Raw genomic sequence first — 17,659 nt, 5'->3', positions numbered from 1 at the left:
TTGTCAAATGCTTTTTGTGTATCGTTTGAGATGATCATGATTTTTATTTTTCATTTTATTTATGTGGTATATCATGTTGAATGATTTGCAGATATTGAACCATCCTTTCATCCCTTGAATAAATCCTATTTGACCATGATGTATAATCCTTTCACTGTACTGCTGAATTCAGTTTCCTAATATTTTGAATTGAGGATTTTTTTCATCAGGGATATTGGCCTGTATGTTTTTTTATAGTGTCTTTGTTTTACGCATTAGAATAAGGTTGGTTTTATAGAATGACTTTGGAAGAGTTCCTTTCTCTTCAATTTTTTAGAATAGTCTGAGGAGGACAGGAATTAACTTTTTTTTTTTTTTAAAGATTTTATTTATTTATTTGACAGAGAGAGACACAGTGAGAGAGGGAACACAAGCAGGGGGAGTGGGAGAGGGAGAAGCAGGCTTCCCGCAGAGCAGGGAGCCCGATGTGGGACTAGATCCCAGGACCCTGGGATCATGACCTGAGCCGAAGGCAGTCGCTTAACCAACTGAGCCACCCAGGCGCCCCAGGAATTAACTCTTGTTTAAATGTTTAGAACTGACCTGTGAAGCCATCTGGTCCTGGACTTTTGTTTGTTGGGAGTTTTTTGATTACTGATTCAATTTCATTACTAGCAATTAGTCTGTTCAGATATTCTATTCTTCTTGATTCAGTCTTGGAAAACTGTATGTTTTTAGGAATTTATCCATTTCCTACAGGTTGTCCAATTTGGTGGCATAGAATTGTTTGCAGTAGTCTTATGATCTTCGTATTTTATACTTCTCTTCCACTTCTGATTTTATTTATTTGGATGTTGTCCCTTTTTTTGGTGATGAGTCTCGCTCATGACTTATCCATTTTATTTATCTTTTGAAAGAACCACCTCTTGGTTTCATTAATCTTTTTTACTGTGTCTCTGTTTTGTTTATTTCTACTCTGATCCTTATTATTTTCTTCCTTCTACTAACTCCAGGCTTTGTTCTTTTTCTTGGTACTTTAGCTGTAAGGTTAGTTTTTCTGAGATTTTCCTTGTTTCTTGAGGTAGGCCTGTACTGCTATAAACTTCCCCCTTAAAACTGCTTTCCCTGCATCCTACAGATTTTGGAGCATTGTATTTCCATTTTCATTTGTCTGAAGGTATTTTTTTGATTTCCTCTTTGATTTCTTGCTTGACCCATTGGTTGTTTAATAGCATGTTATTTAGTCTCCATATATTTGCGTTTTTTTCTGGTTTTCTTCTCATAGTTATTTATAGTTTCATACCACTGTAGTTGAAAAAGATGCTTGATATGATTTCATTCTCTTAAATTAATTGGGACCTGTTTTGTGGCCTAACATACAATCTGTCCTGGAGAATGTTCTATGTGCACTTAAGAGGAATGTGAACTGTGCTGTTTTGGGTAGAATGTTCTGATTTATCTATTAAGTCCATCTCCTCTAATATGTCATTCTAGACCAATGTTTCCTTATTAATTTTCTGTCTGGATGATCTATCCATTGATGTAAATGAGGTATTAAAGTACCCTACTATTATCATATTACTGTCAATTTTTCCATTTGCGTGAGTTAATACTTACTTTATATATTTAGGTGCTCCTATGTTAGGTGCATACATATTTACAAGTATTCTATCTTTTTGTTGGGTTGACCCCTTTACCATTATGTAATACCCTTTTTTCTCTTCTTACAGCTGTTGTTTTAAAGTCTGATATAAATACTGATACTGAATGAAGTCAGTAAAGTTGCAGGATACAAAATCAATATAGGCTTACCTCAGAGATATTGTGGGCTTGGTTCCAGACTACTGAAATAAAATTAATATCTCAATAGAGGGAGTCAAATAAATATTTTAGTTTTCCAGCACATATAAAAGTTATGTTTATACTGTACTGTGATCTACTAGGGGTGCAAGAGGATTATGTCTAAAAAACAATGTACATAGCTTAATTTAGAAAAGTCATTGCTAAAAAATGCTAACCATTATCTAAGCTTTCAGCAAGTTGTAGTCACTGAACACAGATCACCATAACAAATATAATAATGAAAAAATCTGAAATCTTATAAGAATTTCAACATGTGGCATAGAGACATGAAGTGAGAAAATGCTACTAGAAAATGGTGCCAATAGGCTTGCTCAACACAGGTTTACCACAAACCTTCAATTTGTAAAAAATGCAGTTATCTGTGAAATGCAATAAAGAGAAGCACAATAAAACAAGGTATGCCTATATAAAAAATCTGTTGCATTTCTACACATTAATAACAACTATCATCAGAAAAATTAAGAAAACAATTCCATTTGTAATTGCACCAGAAAGAAGAAAATAACTAAGAATAAATTTAACCAAAGAAGTGAAAGACCTTCTCTGAAAACTATGACACTGATGGAAAAAAATGGAAGATGGCACAAAGAAAAGGGAAGTTATAGCATGATCATGGATTGGAAGAATACTGTTAAAATGTCTATACTATCCAAGGCAATCCAAGATTCAGTGTAATCCCTATCCAAATATGGATAGCATGTTTCACAGAACTAGAAAAAATAATTCTAAAATGTGTATGGAACCACAAAAGACCCCAAATAGCCAAAGCAATCTTGAGTAAAAACAAAAAGCAGAAGGTATCACAATCCCAGATTTCAAACAATACTACAAAGCTACAGTAATCAAAATAGTATGGTCTTGGCACAAAAATCGATACGTACATCAATGGAAAAAGAATAGAGCCCAGAAATAAACCCATGCTTGTATGGTCAATTAATCTACAACAAAGGAGGTAAGAACGTACAATGGGCAAGAGAATCTCTTCCATAAATGATATTGGGAAAACTGGACAGCTACATGCAAAAGAATGAAAGTGGACCACTTCCCTACACCATAACAAAACCAAAACTCAAAATGCATTTAAGCCCTAAATGTAAGACCTAAAACCTTAAGACTCTTAGAATAAAATATGTGGGCAGTAAGCTCTTTGACACTGGTCTTAGCAATATTTTTTTGGATCTGCCTACAGGCAAGAAAAACAAAAGCAAAAATAAAGAAATGGGACTATAGTAAACTAAAAAGCTTTTGCTCAGCAAGGGAAATCATTAATAAAACAAAATGGCAACCTACAAATGGGAGAAGATATTCACAAATGATATATCTGATATCCAAAATATATAAAGAACTCCTAAAACTCAGTATAAAAAAAAATACGATTAAAGAACAGGCAGAAGACCTGAACAGACATTTATTCCAAAGATGACATACAGATGGCCAATAGGTACATAAAAAGATGCTCAAAATCATTAACCGTCGGGGCGCCTGGGTGGCTCAGTTGGTTAAGCGACTGCCTTCGGCTCAGGTCATGATCCTGGAGTCCCTGGATCGAGTCCCGCATCGGGCTCCCTGCTCAGCAGGGGGTCTGCTTCTCCCTCTGACCCTCCCCCCTCTCATGTGCTTTCTCTCATTCTCTCTCTCAAATAAATAAATAAAATCTTTAAAAAAAAAAAAATCATTAACCGTCAGGGAAATGACAATCAAACCACCATGAGATATTACCCAATACTTGTCAGACTGGTTATTATTAAAATAACAAAAAATAAGGAGTGTTGATAAGGATGTGGAAAAAAGGGAACCCTCGTGCACTCTTGGTGAAAACATAAACTGGTGCAGCCACTGTGAAAAATAGTATGAATGTTCCTCAAAAAATTAAAAATAGACATACCATATGATCCAGCAATTCCACTTCTAGCTATTTATGCTCAAAAAATGAAAACACTAATTTGAAAAGTCACATGCACCCTATGTTCATCACAGCATTATTTACAATAACCAAGACCAAACAACCTAGGTGTCCATTGACAGATGAATGGATAAAGGAGATGTGGTGTACACACACCCACACACAAGTGTGTGTGTGTGCCCATGCACAATATTACTCAGCCATAAAAAAGAATGAGATACTGCCATGTGTGACAACATGGATGGACCTATAGGGTATTATGCTAAGTGAAGTAAGTCAGAGAAAGACAAATACCATATTAACTTCACTTATACGTGGAATCTAAAAAAACAAGTAAATGAACAAACAAAACAGAAACAGAATCATAAATACAGAGAATAAGCTGCTAATTGCTAGAGGGAAGGAGGGTAGTGGAAGGATGAGTAAAATCAGTGAGGGACACTAAGAGGTATAAATTTCCAGTTCATACAATAAAGAAGTCACAGGGAAGAAAAGTTTAACATAGGAAATATAGCCAAAAAACTCGTCATAATTTTGTATGATGAGAGATGGTAACTAGATTTACCATGGTGATTATGTCATAAGGTGTACAAATGTTGAATCTCTCTGTTGTATACCTGAAACTAATATAATGCACATCAACTATACTTCAATTACAAAAATAAAAGAAACCAGAAAGAGTAGTTTTTTTTTTTTTTTTTTTTTTTTTAATTTGACAGAGAGATAGAGAGCACAAGTAGGCAGAGTGGCAGACAGAGCGAGAGGGAGAAGCAGGCTCTCTGCTGAGCAGGGAGCCGTACGTGGGGCTCGATCCCAGGACCTCAGGATCATGACCTGAGCCGAAGGCAGCCGCTTAACCGACTGAGCCACCCAGGCGCCCCAAGAGTAGAGTTTAATTTTCAAAATAATCCTCCCAATAACACAAAGGAAGATACAATGCAAAAGACTGTTAAAAATTCATTAGCTAAGTACTTAAATATTTGAAGACGAAGTAAGCAGGGCAACTTCTGTTTAGTACTGTACTTCTCAATGGTGGGAACAATAAAAAGAAACAAATTAACGTGGGACTTTTCTGAAATTTCACATACCTCCCATCCATTATGATCTATGTCCACAGGCATGAATCTTCATGCATTTACCCCGATTCCCCCAACAAAACCACTGTTTTAGAGGTTTGTGAAAGCTATGACAATGATTCACTCTAGTTTTCTAAGAGTTATACATGAAGTGGTGGTGACTGCTGCTTAATCAGATAGAGCTAGAGGATCATAAAAACAGGAATCCATATTTACATGCAGGAAATATAATGCTGCCTGTAGTCTGCAGACAGAAATAGGGATGAAAGAGAAAGCTGCTCAGTATGAGAGACGCCAAGTGACAAAAAAGCTTTTAATACCCATGAGGAATTAGACCAGGTGTTCGAGACAACAGGAAGTTAATTTAGGTTCTTGAGCAAGAGAGTGATACAATAAAGCAAGTAGTTTTACTACTAGGAAATTTTACTAGTGTCAGGTTTTTGCTGGCAGCCAGTTAGAGAATTACTAAATGTCTACAAATAGTACTGTCTCACTTCAGGACCAAGTTGACTTTCATGTTTAAAATTACATCTTCATATTCTAAAAACTAAGCTGTGTACATCTTTCCACTATAAATTATTTTCATCAAAGCATATACTGATGAAAATAATTACTGATATGAAAATGATTACAATCTCAGTGGGCAAACACTGAAAACAACTTGCATAATTCAGTATTTCTAAGTTTGCATTTCACCTCACAGGAAATTTCAAGTAATTTAGCCAAATGAAGCTCCAAAACCATCGTGTCATTATATAGCCCTATCTCACAGTAGAAATACCTTTCAGAAAATAAGACAAAACTACTTGCTTAACCCAACTGATTAAACTGGATTACATTTTTTCATGCCAAAAAAAAAGAAAAAAAAAACTACACTAGCCCTGGCACATAAAATTATTCACTTCTATGATGTCTAAAGAGGTAGCAGAGATAAGGTCCAGCATTTACCTCAACCTGAAGATTCTAAGAGCCCTTTTGCATTCTAGTAAGTCAGAGACAGATTTCTTCATTCTAGAGACTCCCTTCTAAAAAAGTGGCTGGCCTTGGGGAGAAAAGTTTACCGTATCTGACGTAGAATCTAAACATTTGTTTAAAAGAACATATTGTGGCCAATTTATAAGAAGTAAATGAAATGCTTAAAACCACTTAATTTTTATGTTTTTTCAGGATAACACGTTGAGAACAAAAATAATTAGTGGAGGTGACAGGTATAGAGGTATTACGTTTATTACTGAGTATATCAAATAAAAAGAGGACAAAATTACAGCTCGGTCTGAACCTACTATATTTGCATTTTTATTCCTAAAATATTTCATCTACATGTATTTGCTAGTTTTCCCTGCTCAACCACAACCAGAAACAAAACCTCAAACTTAATGGACAATTACCTAAGCCTATAGCACATTTTTCCCCTCACAATGAATCAACTGGGAATTCATCAAAAAGCCTTAGGGAAATTACACTATGTGACTGAGCCAGTTTTTTCCTATAATTTTGGAATTATGACTAAGATATAGAGAGGTGCTAACAGAAATACAGGAATGTGCTGAGAGTGGTCTTTAACTAAAAAAAATAAAGGAAAATCTTCCAAAGTCCCAAGGAAGTCAAAATGTTTGTTATTCCTTCGAAGTATTTTCTCTAGAATCTTCAAGTTTCTGTAATCTTTTTTAAGGGCATATGATAATAAAACCCATATTCGTTTCTTGATAATACCTCCATGTGTTAACAGTTTAAAAAGCCTATATCAATTAATATTAGAATCATATTACATTCAAATGTGTTTAAAATATAATACCAAATTTGGCAAGAAATGAAAAAATTTTAAAACCTAATCACTGCTACTAATTCATGGTCCCAAGACAACTGTTTTGGTATTTAGTTTCCAAATAATATTTCTAAATGCTAAAATCACACACAAAATCTATATATAATAACGCACTCTATCTTTTAGAAAAGCCCAACTATTCTAATTACTTCAAATTATGAACAGATCCTATTTTTTTCCCAAGAAGCAATGATGATATATTATTTCATCATTGTTTTCGCTTTTCTATTAATAGTGATCATTAAAATTATAATGCAAAAGCACATTTCTTTATAATACCTATTCTTGATAAAATTATACATTTAATACTTAAAGGGGTTAAGGTTAGTAAAGAACATGGACCACTGATTCAGACAGATTTGCACTAAATTCTGGTTTTATCTATCAAGGGTGTGTGACTTTAAGCAATTATCCCCGAAGCCCCCAGTTTCCACGTCAGTAAAGCGGAGCTAATGAGGAACCTTGGAGAGCTCCCACGCAGATTAGGACAGATACGTGCAGGCTGCAGCAAAGCGCCTGGCACAGAGGAGGCGCTCAACAACCACTAAGATTATTATTACGTTGTTTATGAGCAGCAGTGTTCTTACATCCGAGGTTGAACTTCCTTGTGCTAGAAATAATATGTAAGTCTGGGATGTGAAGTGGCTGCATTGTATCCTGCTATCTAACTGGAATACAATTAAAGAATAATAAGGAAATACTCAATTTGGTAATAACATTAATATTTTTTATTAAACTGGTCACCGTTCCCAGGAAACCTTCCTTGATTACTAGCTAAAAGCAATCTCTTGCTCTTTAAAATTTTCAAAGCACCTATCATAACTTACCCTGTTTTTAAAACTGTGTGTACCAGCTTCTTTCTCTGATAGTGTCAGATTTTTACAGAGCAGGAACAACGAATCTTATGGCACACGACACAGGTTTAATAAACGTGCATGAAAAAATTAAGTCAGTAATTGCTTCCTATCTAGTTATCTTGCCTCTAATCTCTTTTCCCTCTAAATCAATCTTCCACAGTCCTTCAGATTTATCTTGCCAGAAAACAAATATGATTACTCAAAAACCTTTGACCATCCACATTTCCTAAAAGGCTTCCAACTCTAATTTCATTTACCATTTTGGTCACTATCGTCAACTATCTGTGATTCCATTCATACCATATTCCATCCAGGACATGAATTCACTGAGGAAATACTTGCTCAATGTCTGCTTTTTGCCAATTAGTGCACTACCACTGGGTAATATCCTATTCTCAAAAAAGGTGACATATAAAGAAATAATCACAGTTCAATGTGCTAAATACTATATAAGAAAAAGAGAACTGAGCACTCCTTCCCAATCACACCATGTACTTTCAGACCTGTATGCTTTGTTCTTGGTGTGCTCTTTACGGAGACTGCCTTTTCCAAAGCAGAATCATATCTATTCTTAGAGCTGCAACTCAGTATCCCCCATTCACTAAGGTCTTCCCTAAGTCCTGTAAGTAATTAAATTAACTGATCCCTTTCTGGGTTTCTACCACTCTGTGGTTATAATACTGGTAGAGTACGTATCCTAAACAGATTCATATGCTTCTTGCTTGTTTCCCACAGAACAGTATGTTCCCTGACAGGAGAAATCTATTCATCTATACATATAGCAGTAGGTTCTAAATTAAAATGTATTTAACTAACCTGAGCATATAATAAAGAATTTATAATAGCTGTTCTGGAAATGTTTAATATTTTTTTTTTCATTTGTACCTTTTGCTTTTCTTTTCTGGTTGAAAAGTTAATGGATTTTAAGAAGAAAAATGATCACTGATAAACTGGGATGCTATCTTAGATTGTGATGAACAGAAGAATAATTTTTATTGGTTAACTAAACCAAAACCCACAAGTTCTATTTTAATATACTGAGTCTTAACAGAAATCGGCAAGATTTGTTATCACAAAATATCAATTCTTTGAGTAGCCTAAACACTAATACTAGTTATTCCAAAACACAGGAAAGAACAGAAACCATACACTGTTTCCATCACAATAGGAATCTAACAATGTAGGACATGTGTTCAAGTTAATGAGTGTAAATGTTTCAGTGTAATTTGTCTCCATTTAACCAAAATTCAGGTGACATCCAATTAAATAAAAAACAAAATCCTATTTTGCAAGACCAGTTATTTACTGTTGTTATTGCTGCTCTTCCCTAGGGCCTGTTCTCTCCCATTGTGGATTTCCAACAAAGTATGTTGTAATATTTGCCTCTTTTCTCAAACACCACATTATTACTGGAATTATGATAATGGTATTGGTTGTCCAAATTTTTAAAATTAGTAGTTGAAAAGGGCTTTGGGTACTTTCACAGTTAGTAGGAATGTTCTGCCAAGGTTTAAGGTCAACTTTCCAGAATTACAAAACTTAAAAAATTAAATAAAAACAATACAAAAAGAAATAAAAAATATTTTTTAAAAGGCCATGTGATACTCCTTTTTTACTTCCTACCCCTCGATCCTGTTTACACGCTCACTTCTCTTTGAACTAGGCTGATCTTGACTGAAGCAATTCCAAAGTCAGTTTTTTAAAATTAGTGTGTAATGACTCAGTAAATGCTAATCACATTTTCATCACTTGTGCCAACAAGGACCTCTAACTTATCCTTTGTTTTCATACAGAAACAAGCAGGTTCAAAGCGAGGATGGGTGCCACTTTTATCTGCCACAAATGCTCTTACTTAAAAGATAAAAATATTTTAAGGCTACCAGAGACTTGATATAATATCCTGATATCAACACAGCTTAATAATGCAATACTGTTAAGGACTTCAGGAATATGACTTATTCAAAATGCTGGCTTAAAGCCACAGAAATCACATGCCAGGAAGAAAACTGAAATTCCTATGTGATGATCTGTTTCTAAATGCTGTTTCTTGAATGTAAGGAGGGCAGTATATACTGATCTTTTAAAATACCACTAGGCCTTCCTGTTTATCATTTTAAATGTCACAAGTTGAGTACAGAAGGCTATTAAATCAGGGTATCCTACTCTGCTTTAGAAGCAATAAGAGTTCTGCCTTTAAAAAAACTAAACTAGAAGGCAAATGGTCTAGGAGCAATGGCAAAGGTGAGTGTGAAATGAAGAGCCTATTCACCTTCGGTTGCTAACATTTAACATTAAAAACAATGACTGGTTTTAGACTCTTCTCAGTCAGTAATGGGTCAGTATTCCACTTATCTATGGAGATGCAGAGCAACCTTGACATTCTAAGTAAGTCCAAGGAAAGTAAAAAAAAATAATAATAATAATTGCTTAAAATTCACTCAGTCAGCTAGCTAGGCAACATCCACTATGTACCTGACACATTATTAGGTGCTGGGGACAGAGAACTGAGTAAAACCACCAACTTTCTTAAGAAGGTTTAAGTAGGAATGGCATGAAAGGAGACCGCTATACGATAGCAGAAATCGATACAAGGTCAGGGCTACAGAGGAGGTGGAGAAACAAGTCTGGGGTCAGAGTGGTGCTATGAGTTTCTGAAAGCAAGTAAACCTAAGATGTAGGTGTGAAAGTAAAGCGTGAGTCTTTGTTCAGGTGATAGACATATATAAAAAGCCTGATCAATAGCAAGGAGGCAGGAAATAGACTGATATGTCTGGGGTTCAGTATAGTTGGCACAGAAAGTACGGGGTCGACGGAAGAGAGAGGAGGAGAGGAGCCAGAGTACAGATCATACAGGGCCTTGTGTGCCATGCCAGAGAGACTCCTGATCAGATCCATGTTAGAAAGAATAAGCCCCTAAGCTGGAAGTGGCTACATAATTAGAAGAGAGAATTAATAGATCTGGCAGAGAACAAGATTTGGGAGTAGCAGGTAGCTAAGGAAGAAGGGAATGCAAAGGGATTCCTAGATTTCTGGCTTAGGAAACTAGATGAATAGTGTCAAAACCAAAATCAGGAAGAGAAGAAAAGAACATCTGAAAAAGAGTCGTGATGAGTTACAAAATGTTAGGGCCAATACTCAGACACTGGTATCTTTCGGAGTATCTGCCCATTCACTGTCTCTTCTCTATCGTACAATACGCCCAGCGCCCCAGGTGGTAGACCGCTGATGGACATTATCCCAGAACAGGCTGAGGACTTCAGCCAGCATAGGTTCTTCCCTTGAACAGAAGGTGTGAGGATTCTGGAGTTGAGGCCGCCACTGTAAGGTGGCCCTGGACACATCTACGGAGTGAAAGCTCTCTGGAGAGTTGGAGAGAAAGAGAGGGACAAAAGGGATGGGGTGGAAACTGAGGAAAAGTAGAGACAAGCATAAATTGAAGGGAAAAGGGGCAAGAAGGAGACACATACATGAACCAGCTAAGTTTCTGAGAGCTCTCTAGATCCCGACTACAGTCCCCAGCAAGGTTAAACTGAGTTCTTGCCCTTAGGCTTCTTAAGAAACCCCACAGTCCTAAGAAAAGGCCTCTGTAGCTTAGCTCAGTGAGTCGTGTCAAATGTTCAGTTTCAGATGCACGTGCAAACACCTAAGTGGAGCTAAACATAAGAGCGCACATCTTACGGGAAAGATTTGCCTCAGACAGAGATTCTCGTGTCCAGAATAGTGATAGTAGTTAAACTTGCAAGCGGCCAGGCTAGAGAGTATAGTGTGAGAAGCTAAAGAAAGAAATGAAGGGGGGAACACCAGCGTAGGGGTCAGAGTTCATCCTATTCAAGGATACTGAGGAACAGGCAGGGAGGAGCTAAACTCAGCAGCTGGAAGTGAGAAGGTCGAGATCACAGTGGCTATACTATTAGGAACAAAGAAGCTACTCTAATAAGGAAAAGAAGACAGTGAGAGGCAGTTAAAGGAGGATGACGGGTATTCAGGCACAAACTAAACAAGTTTATCAGCTGAGGAACATCCACACATTAAGGAAGAGTCTGAAGCTATCAGTGAAATAAGGCATAAGCAATAAAAGGGGCAAAAGAAAGGGACATGGCAAATTAAGAGGGACTGGCCCTGAATAGAAGGGGAAAGGAACACCCCCCCAAGACCAGTAAGAACAAACTATCAGTCTAGGGTTAGTTTCTGAAGAAACAAAGACTTAAAATAAACCTTAGAGAGTTTCACCATATGTCACTTTTTAAATACCAAAATACAAGGAAGATCATATCAAAAACTATTACCATCATTAAATGTTAGATACTAAAAGGGTACATGTCTAGAAAGGCCTTACTCTACCAAAAATACAAAATAAATAAGTAATTGGCAATTTAGTAAAGTATTTAAGGAGTGTAAGTAGTATTATAATATGTAAAAACGTGTCAACTGTTGCTCTGTAATTAAAAGATAAACACATTAGACACTTTGCCAAGTGTCTGTGTCAAAGGGCATATGACCTTTTATGCCCACCAACAGTGAATAAGACTGCCTGTCCATGTAGTGACGTCCTCTCCAACAAGAGGTATTTTTCAGATTCACCTTAGTCCAAGAACCACTGATTTTTATATTGCTCAGTCTATCCCCTTACCTATTGTATGAGCTATTTATTTAATAGTGTCCACCACAATAGATATTACCAGTAACTACAGTAGAGAAAAGCGAACAGGGAGAGAAAAGAGAAGAGAAAATGTGATGGGACAAGTAGAAATAAAGGAGAAAAATTCAATAGTTACACAGACGGCACCACTCTCCTGGGTGCCTGGATGCCTCCCTCCACTCTTCTGGAGAAGGGCATTACTTGTCTCCCTCCTGGTAAAAATACCATGCTGAGTTTTTACTGGGGATCTTTAAAGATAACCTGAAGGTTTCAAGAAATTATTTATTACTTGATTTCTTGAATGCACTAGAGAAAAGGATCCATTCACTTTCTTTCTTTTTTTTATTTCATTATGTTATGTTAATCACCATACATTATACCATTAGTTTTTGATGTAGTGTTCCACGATTCATTGTTTGCATATAACACCCAGTGCTCCATTCAGTACGTGCCCTCTTTAATACCCATCACCGGGCTAACCAATCCTCCCACCCCCCTACCCTCTAGAACCCTCAGTTTGTCTTTCAGAGTCCATAGTCTCTCATGGTTCATCTCCCCCTCCTATCTCCCCCCCCTTCATTTTTCCCTCCTACTTTTTTTTTTTTTTTTAACATATAATGTATTATTTGTTTCAGAGGTACAGGTCTGATTCAACAGTCTTACACAATTCACAACGCTCACCATACCCTCCCCAATGTCTATCACTTTCTTTATCAGGAAGAAACTCCAGGAAAAGTAGATGAAGGAGTTTAATGTACTTGTTAATAATATGGTGTTAACTGGTCCTCCTGGTAAACAGACTAATGGTTTTTGTTAGGAGGAAAGTCCTTACTTGAAAAAGGCTTAGGAGGCTGTCCCTTGTAAGGATGCTTACAGTAAACAAACCTAAAAATCTATGGACTTATGAGGCATGCACCTCTGGAGAAAATCACTTAAAGCTATCCAACACTGGAAATGGAGTGGAGAAGTTTCAAAATCTAAATGTTCTTTGCTATGAGGTAGTAACTACACTTCCTCACTTAGAGACCTAATCATTTACTCTGGGCCAGAAAGTGCCTGTCTGATGTAGAAAGGAAGGACATGGGGAATCACCCAGAGTCCCAGATCTCTCTCCTTGCTTCACATGCCTTGACTGCATACCTAAGCTGGACTGTAGGTAAGATCTCTAATATGTGTCTGATTTAATTCTTTAGATTGGCTTACAGGCAAAAGATGAAACTGTCAAAAATATTATCTAAGACTAACTTATTTAATACTATTACTTTAGTACGATAAGTGAACTAAATGTTAATTTGATACAGCTAATTAACACAGTAGCCTTCCAGGAAAAATAAGGCATCTTTTACTCTATGGCATTCATAGGAGAAAACAACCAAAAGTATATGAAATTACAGAGAAATTTCTCAACAAATTTTTAAAAGCAATTTTTTAAAAGCAAATACAACCAGAAATGTCACAAAATGTTAATATATGAAAATATATGATGATAAACCTATAATCCAGTGGGTATATGCAGCCCAGAACTCTTCTAAACATGTCCTGTGAAATAAGAATTTGCCTATACAGTTGGGGTGAAATTCAAATGACAGGATATAAATATCATCATAATCTACACCATTTTACCTATTTGTGCTCCACTAATGCCAACCACTTAGAAACAGGCTGTGAAGGGGCATGGGAGCAGGCAATCCTAACAGCTGATGCAAGTTCAAAGGTTGGTTTGAGTAGGAGACCTAAGCACATCAAAAGAAGTGAAGGAGGACACAAAATCAGAAAGTTTTAAAATAGAGAAGTAAGGTAGCAGGCAGAGCAAGGTCTCACAGAATCCACACATTCTCAGTGTACAGGAATACCTAACATACCGAAAAGTAACAGCCTCAACGGTGAACAAGTAAGAAAAAATAGAGAGAGGGGTAACCGAATATATTTTGCTGTGAGGAATTAAAGAATCTGAAAACATGTTGTGCATATTTAGGCCTTTGTCCTCTACAGGACACGTATCATGTTTATTATTATATTCTCTCATCCAATCTCTAGGAGAGTAGAATCTAGATATATTTCAGGAAGTTCTTGTCTTACCGAAGCAACACAATTAAGTAGCTACTTCCATTCACTTCATAATCCATTGGAAAGCCCACCACCTAATAGCTATTTGACCTTGGGCAAGCTGCTTGACTTCTCTAAGACTCAGTTTCATATTCTGTAAGATTGGGACAAGAATGATACCAACTTCATAAGATAGTGAATATAAAACACACAATGTACTACCTGGCACATAGTAAATGCATAGTAAAAGCCAGTCATTATCTTTACTATTTAAGAAGGAATTTCTTGAACATTTTGACTGGCTTCAGTGTATGTCTTAATTTTACCATCTCCTCCTCTAGCTAACTAACAGGAATCTGTAAAAGTTGATTAGCTACTTTAATTTCCAAAGAAAAAAGAACTGTTTCAGAAGACAGTACTTATACTAACATCAAAGTTAAAAGCATGAATACTATTAGAAAAGGCAGCAAAGACTTGGTATTCATACATTATAGTCTATAAAATTAGAACCTATGATTTTATAGTATCATAAAGATCAGGGCATTTTTTTTTCTTGGCCAGAAAACACAAACTCCCATTTCTAAAAATATCTCAGGTTTTCTTCTTGAGGAAATCAGCTTGCAACAAAATACCCTATTATCATAGAAAGCAAGTATAGGACAATATGTCATGAACAAGTCTATAAAAATGTAGTGGTATATGAGCCAAAGAAAAAAATCATCTGGAAAAACAAGTAAGTAGAGGTTTTTCTCCAAATTTATTTGAGACTGTAAGTTTTCTGTTTTGTAACTACTTCTTTGATACTCCCAGATGATGAACACTTCCTTAAGAAATCACAAATGACCTTTCAATTTTAAAAAATCCTCTTTGCATTTGCTTCTTTTAGAAAAGTAGCTTAATTTTGTAAAAGAATCATGAGTGTAAAAATTTCAAATGTAAGAAAAGCGTACCGTCTTTCTAGTACAATTTTTATTCTGGTTTTTACATTTCAATGTAATCCAGTTTTTAAATAGCATTATGAAAGTCAGAGTATCCAATCTAGACCACTACTACCAAAAACTGGAAGAACATATATACTATTAAATTTACAAATGCAAGGAATATATAGGCTATGAATTTTAGCTTTCTATGAGGCAACAATCCCACAGTACTCTTAAATAATCATGGTAAACTAAGAAAACAAACAAGGTCACAACACTGCAATCTTGTAAACCTATAAACTTTAATTATCATTCAGCCTGATTTCCTGTTGCTAAGGATTAAGAATAACAGAAAACAACTCTCACATACAGATCAAATAAGGACTTTTCTTTCTAATTAAATTAAATTTACTATTGAGAGCTACAGAAAGGAAGATTAACAAATATATTTTAATCTCAAACTCTTCATACACTGCATATAGGCTTATTGTATACAAAATATCCTTTCCAGGGTAAAATAAAATCAGCAGTTACCCAGTAGTTCAAAGCATCTGAATAATTTAGGACTGCAAAAATGACTATTCAGAAGAAATTATAGGGAAAAATTTAGGTAAGGAATGTAATTTAGTAAGGACCTTGGTTAAGAGAAAGTGAAAAAGAAAAATTTCCTATCTCAGTGCTACACTCAAAACAAAAATCTCTATAAAGATTTTATTTCTCGGAGGAATTTCATGGGAAAAAAGGTATGAAAAAGCCTACATCATGTGTGATCTATACTGATACAAACAATAATAAGGATTCACATACAGAATATTTTGACTGAATGACTAGATAAAAGGGGGATTAAAACTTTGAGAAAGAAAAGATACAGTGAATGGATTCTGTGAATTCTGCAGACCTGTGAACATAAAACAAATAAATACCCCACAAAAAACATAACTCACACAAAGAATCGTGTCCCACCATGTCATTTCTACTCAGATTAACTGTGATAACTTTGTCCTATAAAACACTTTATCATGGGACGCCTGGGTGGCTCAGTCGGTTGAGCATCTGCCTTCGGCTCAGGTCATGATCCCAGGGTCCTGGGATCGAGTCCCACATCAGGCTCCTTGCTCGGCGGGGAGCCTGCTTCTCCCTCTGCCTGCCTCTCACCCTGCTTGTGTTCTGTCTCTCTGACAAATAAATAAATAAAATCTTTAAAAAAAAAAAAAAAAACAAAAAAACTTTATCATCCCTTCCAACGGAAAAAATGGTGAGAAGCTTTGATGATCTAACTCAATTGAAATATTGTTAGAGAATTCTCTGGCTCTTTTATCTATCTCAAAACTTGGAAGTTATACCAAAATGTAATAGTTAAACATACATGCAAAATGACCCTGCAATTAAGGTAATTGCTGGTACCAAATGCTGTTTTTAAGTTCTGCAATAAAACAGTCTCCCAGACATTTAATAGTATGTCATTTGGTAAATGAAAGTTTCCACAAAGTAAGAGCAGCGAGAAGACCTAAAAATTATGCTAGTGAAGAGTCTGGCTGAAAGAAACAAAAATATGGATCATCTTGGTCCAGCACTAATTTTATTTCAAGTTACTACAGAGCTGAATAAAACGCTGACACCACCACACAAAAATTTATTGAGCTGGCAATAGGCAGAGCGTGATGTCAGCCACCAGTATCACCGTCCGCGTCACCAAACAGCATGGATGCTTCAATTCTCCAACTTAACGTAGACTTTATGTGTGAAGTTAGAGTAAAAATAAAAATCTCAGGCGTAAGGCATTATTAAACATAGATGGGTTTAGCTTGGCATAGCTTCTATGTAAATTATTCTAGGACTTTAACAAATTCAGTAAAAAACATGGAAAAAATGCAAGCTTAAACATATTACAATTTTCTAAATGTGCTACATTCTTCACCAAACAGACCCATAAAATTAAGTCTTAGTCAACTGGCAATAATATTCAAATAACTAACACCACCCACACAGCAGGCTGAGAGGAGACACGGAAACACACACACACATACACACACATACATATACACACACACCCACACAAGGCCTTACCTTCATAGCATGAATTTCTTCAAGCAATCGTTGTGCCCGTCTCTGGTTTTTTAACAGTGCATCTTCAGCACCCCTGTAAAAAATACATGAAAATATACAGCCAGGAAAAGCATGTATTTTAGACTCCAATCATAATGAAAAGTCTCTTCATTTCTTTTAGAAAAGCATAAAGTGTAAATAAATAAAGTGTACTTTTTTTTTTAAAAAAAGTTTTTTAACTTTTTTAAGTTAAAAAAGTCATCATGCACTGCCCAGAACATCCCCACTGCCCAACACAGACACCAATTCCATGAATAAACCCAAGTTTTTGGCACATATGAGCATTATCTGGCATTATATTAATGACTATTACTACTGAGAGACAGCTGGCCACCTAATTCCTTAATGGGAAGGCCGAATAATCAACTGCTTAATGCCACATTGCATTTAATGTAACATAACCTTCATAAGCTACATTTAAAGGTCAGATATAATTTTATTAAAT

At 35.8% G+C, this 17,659-nt stretch overlaps 1 protein-coding gene across 1 annotated transcript in view; it reads right to left on the bottom strand.

Moving 5' to 3' along the window:
- SRFBP1 (serum response factor binding protein 1) overlaps positions 1-17,659 on the bottom strand; it is a 63,428-nt gene that overhangs the window by 33,375 nt on the left and 12,394 nt on the right. Inside the window, exon 3 of the mRNA XM_035013983.1 lies at positions 17,176-17,248. Within this exon, the coding sequence (XP_034869874.1) occupies positions 17,176-17,248 (73 nt within the window). The remainder of the gene's footprint in view (positions 1-17,175; positions 17,249-17,659) is intronic.

This window comes from Mirounga leonina, unplaced genomic scaffold (genome assembly GCF_011800145.1).
Source record: "Mirounga leonina isolate KUSES-001 unplaced genomic scaffold, KU_Mleo_1.0 Mir_168, whole genome shotgun sequence".
NCBI classification, from domain to species: Eukaryota; Metazoa; Chordata; class Mammalia; order Carnivora; family Phocidae; genus Mirounga; species Mirounga leonina.
This window is presented reverse-complemented; position numbering and strand designations above follow the sequence as displayed.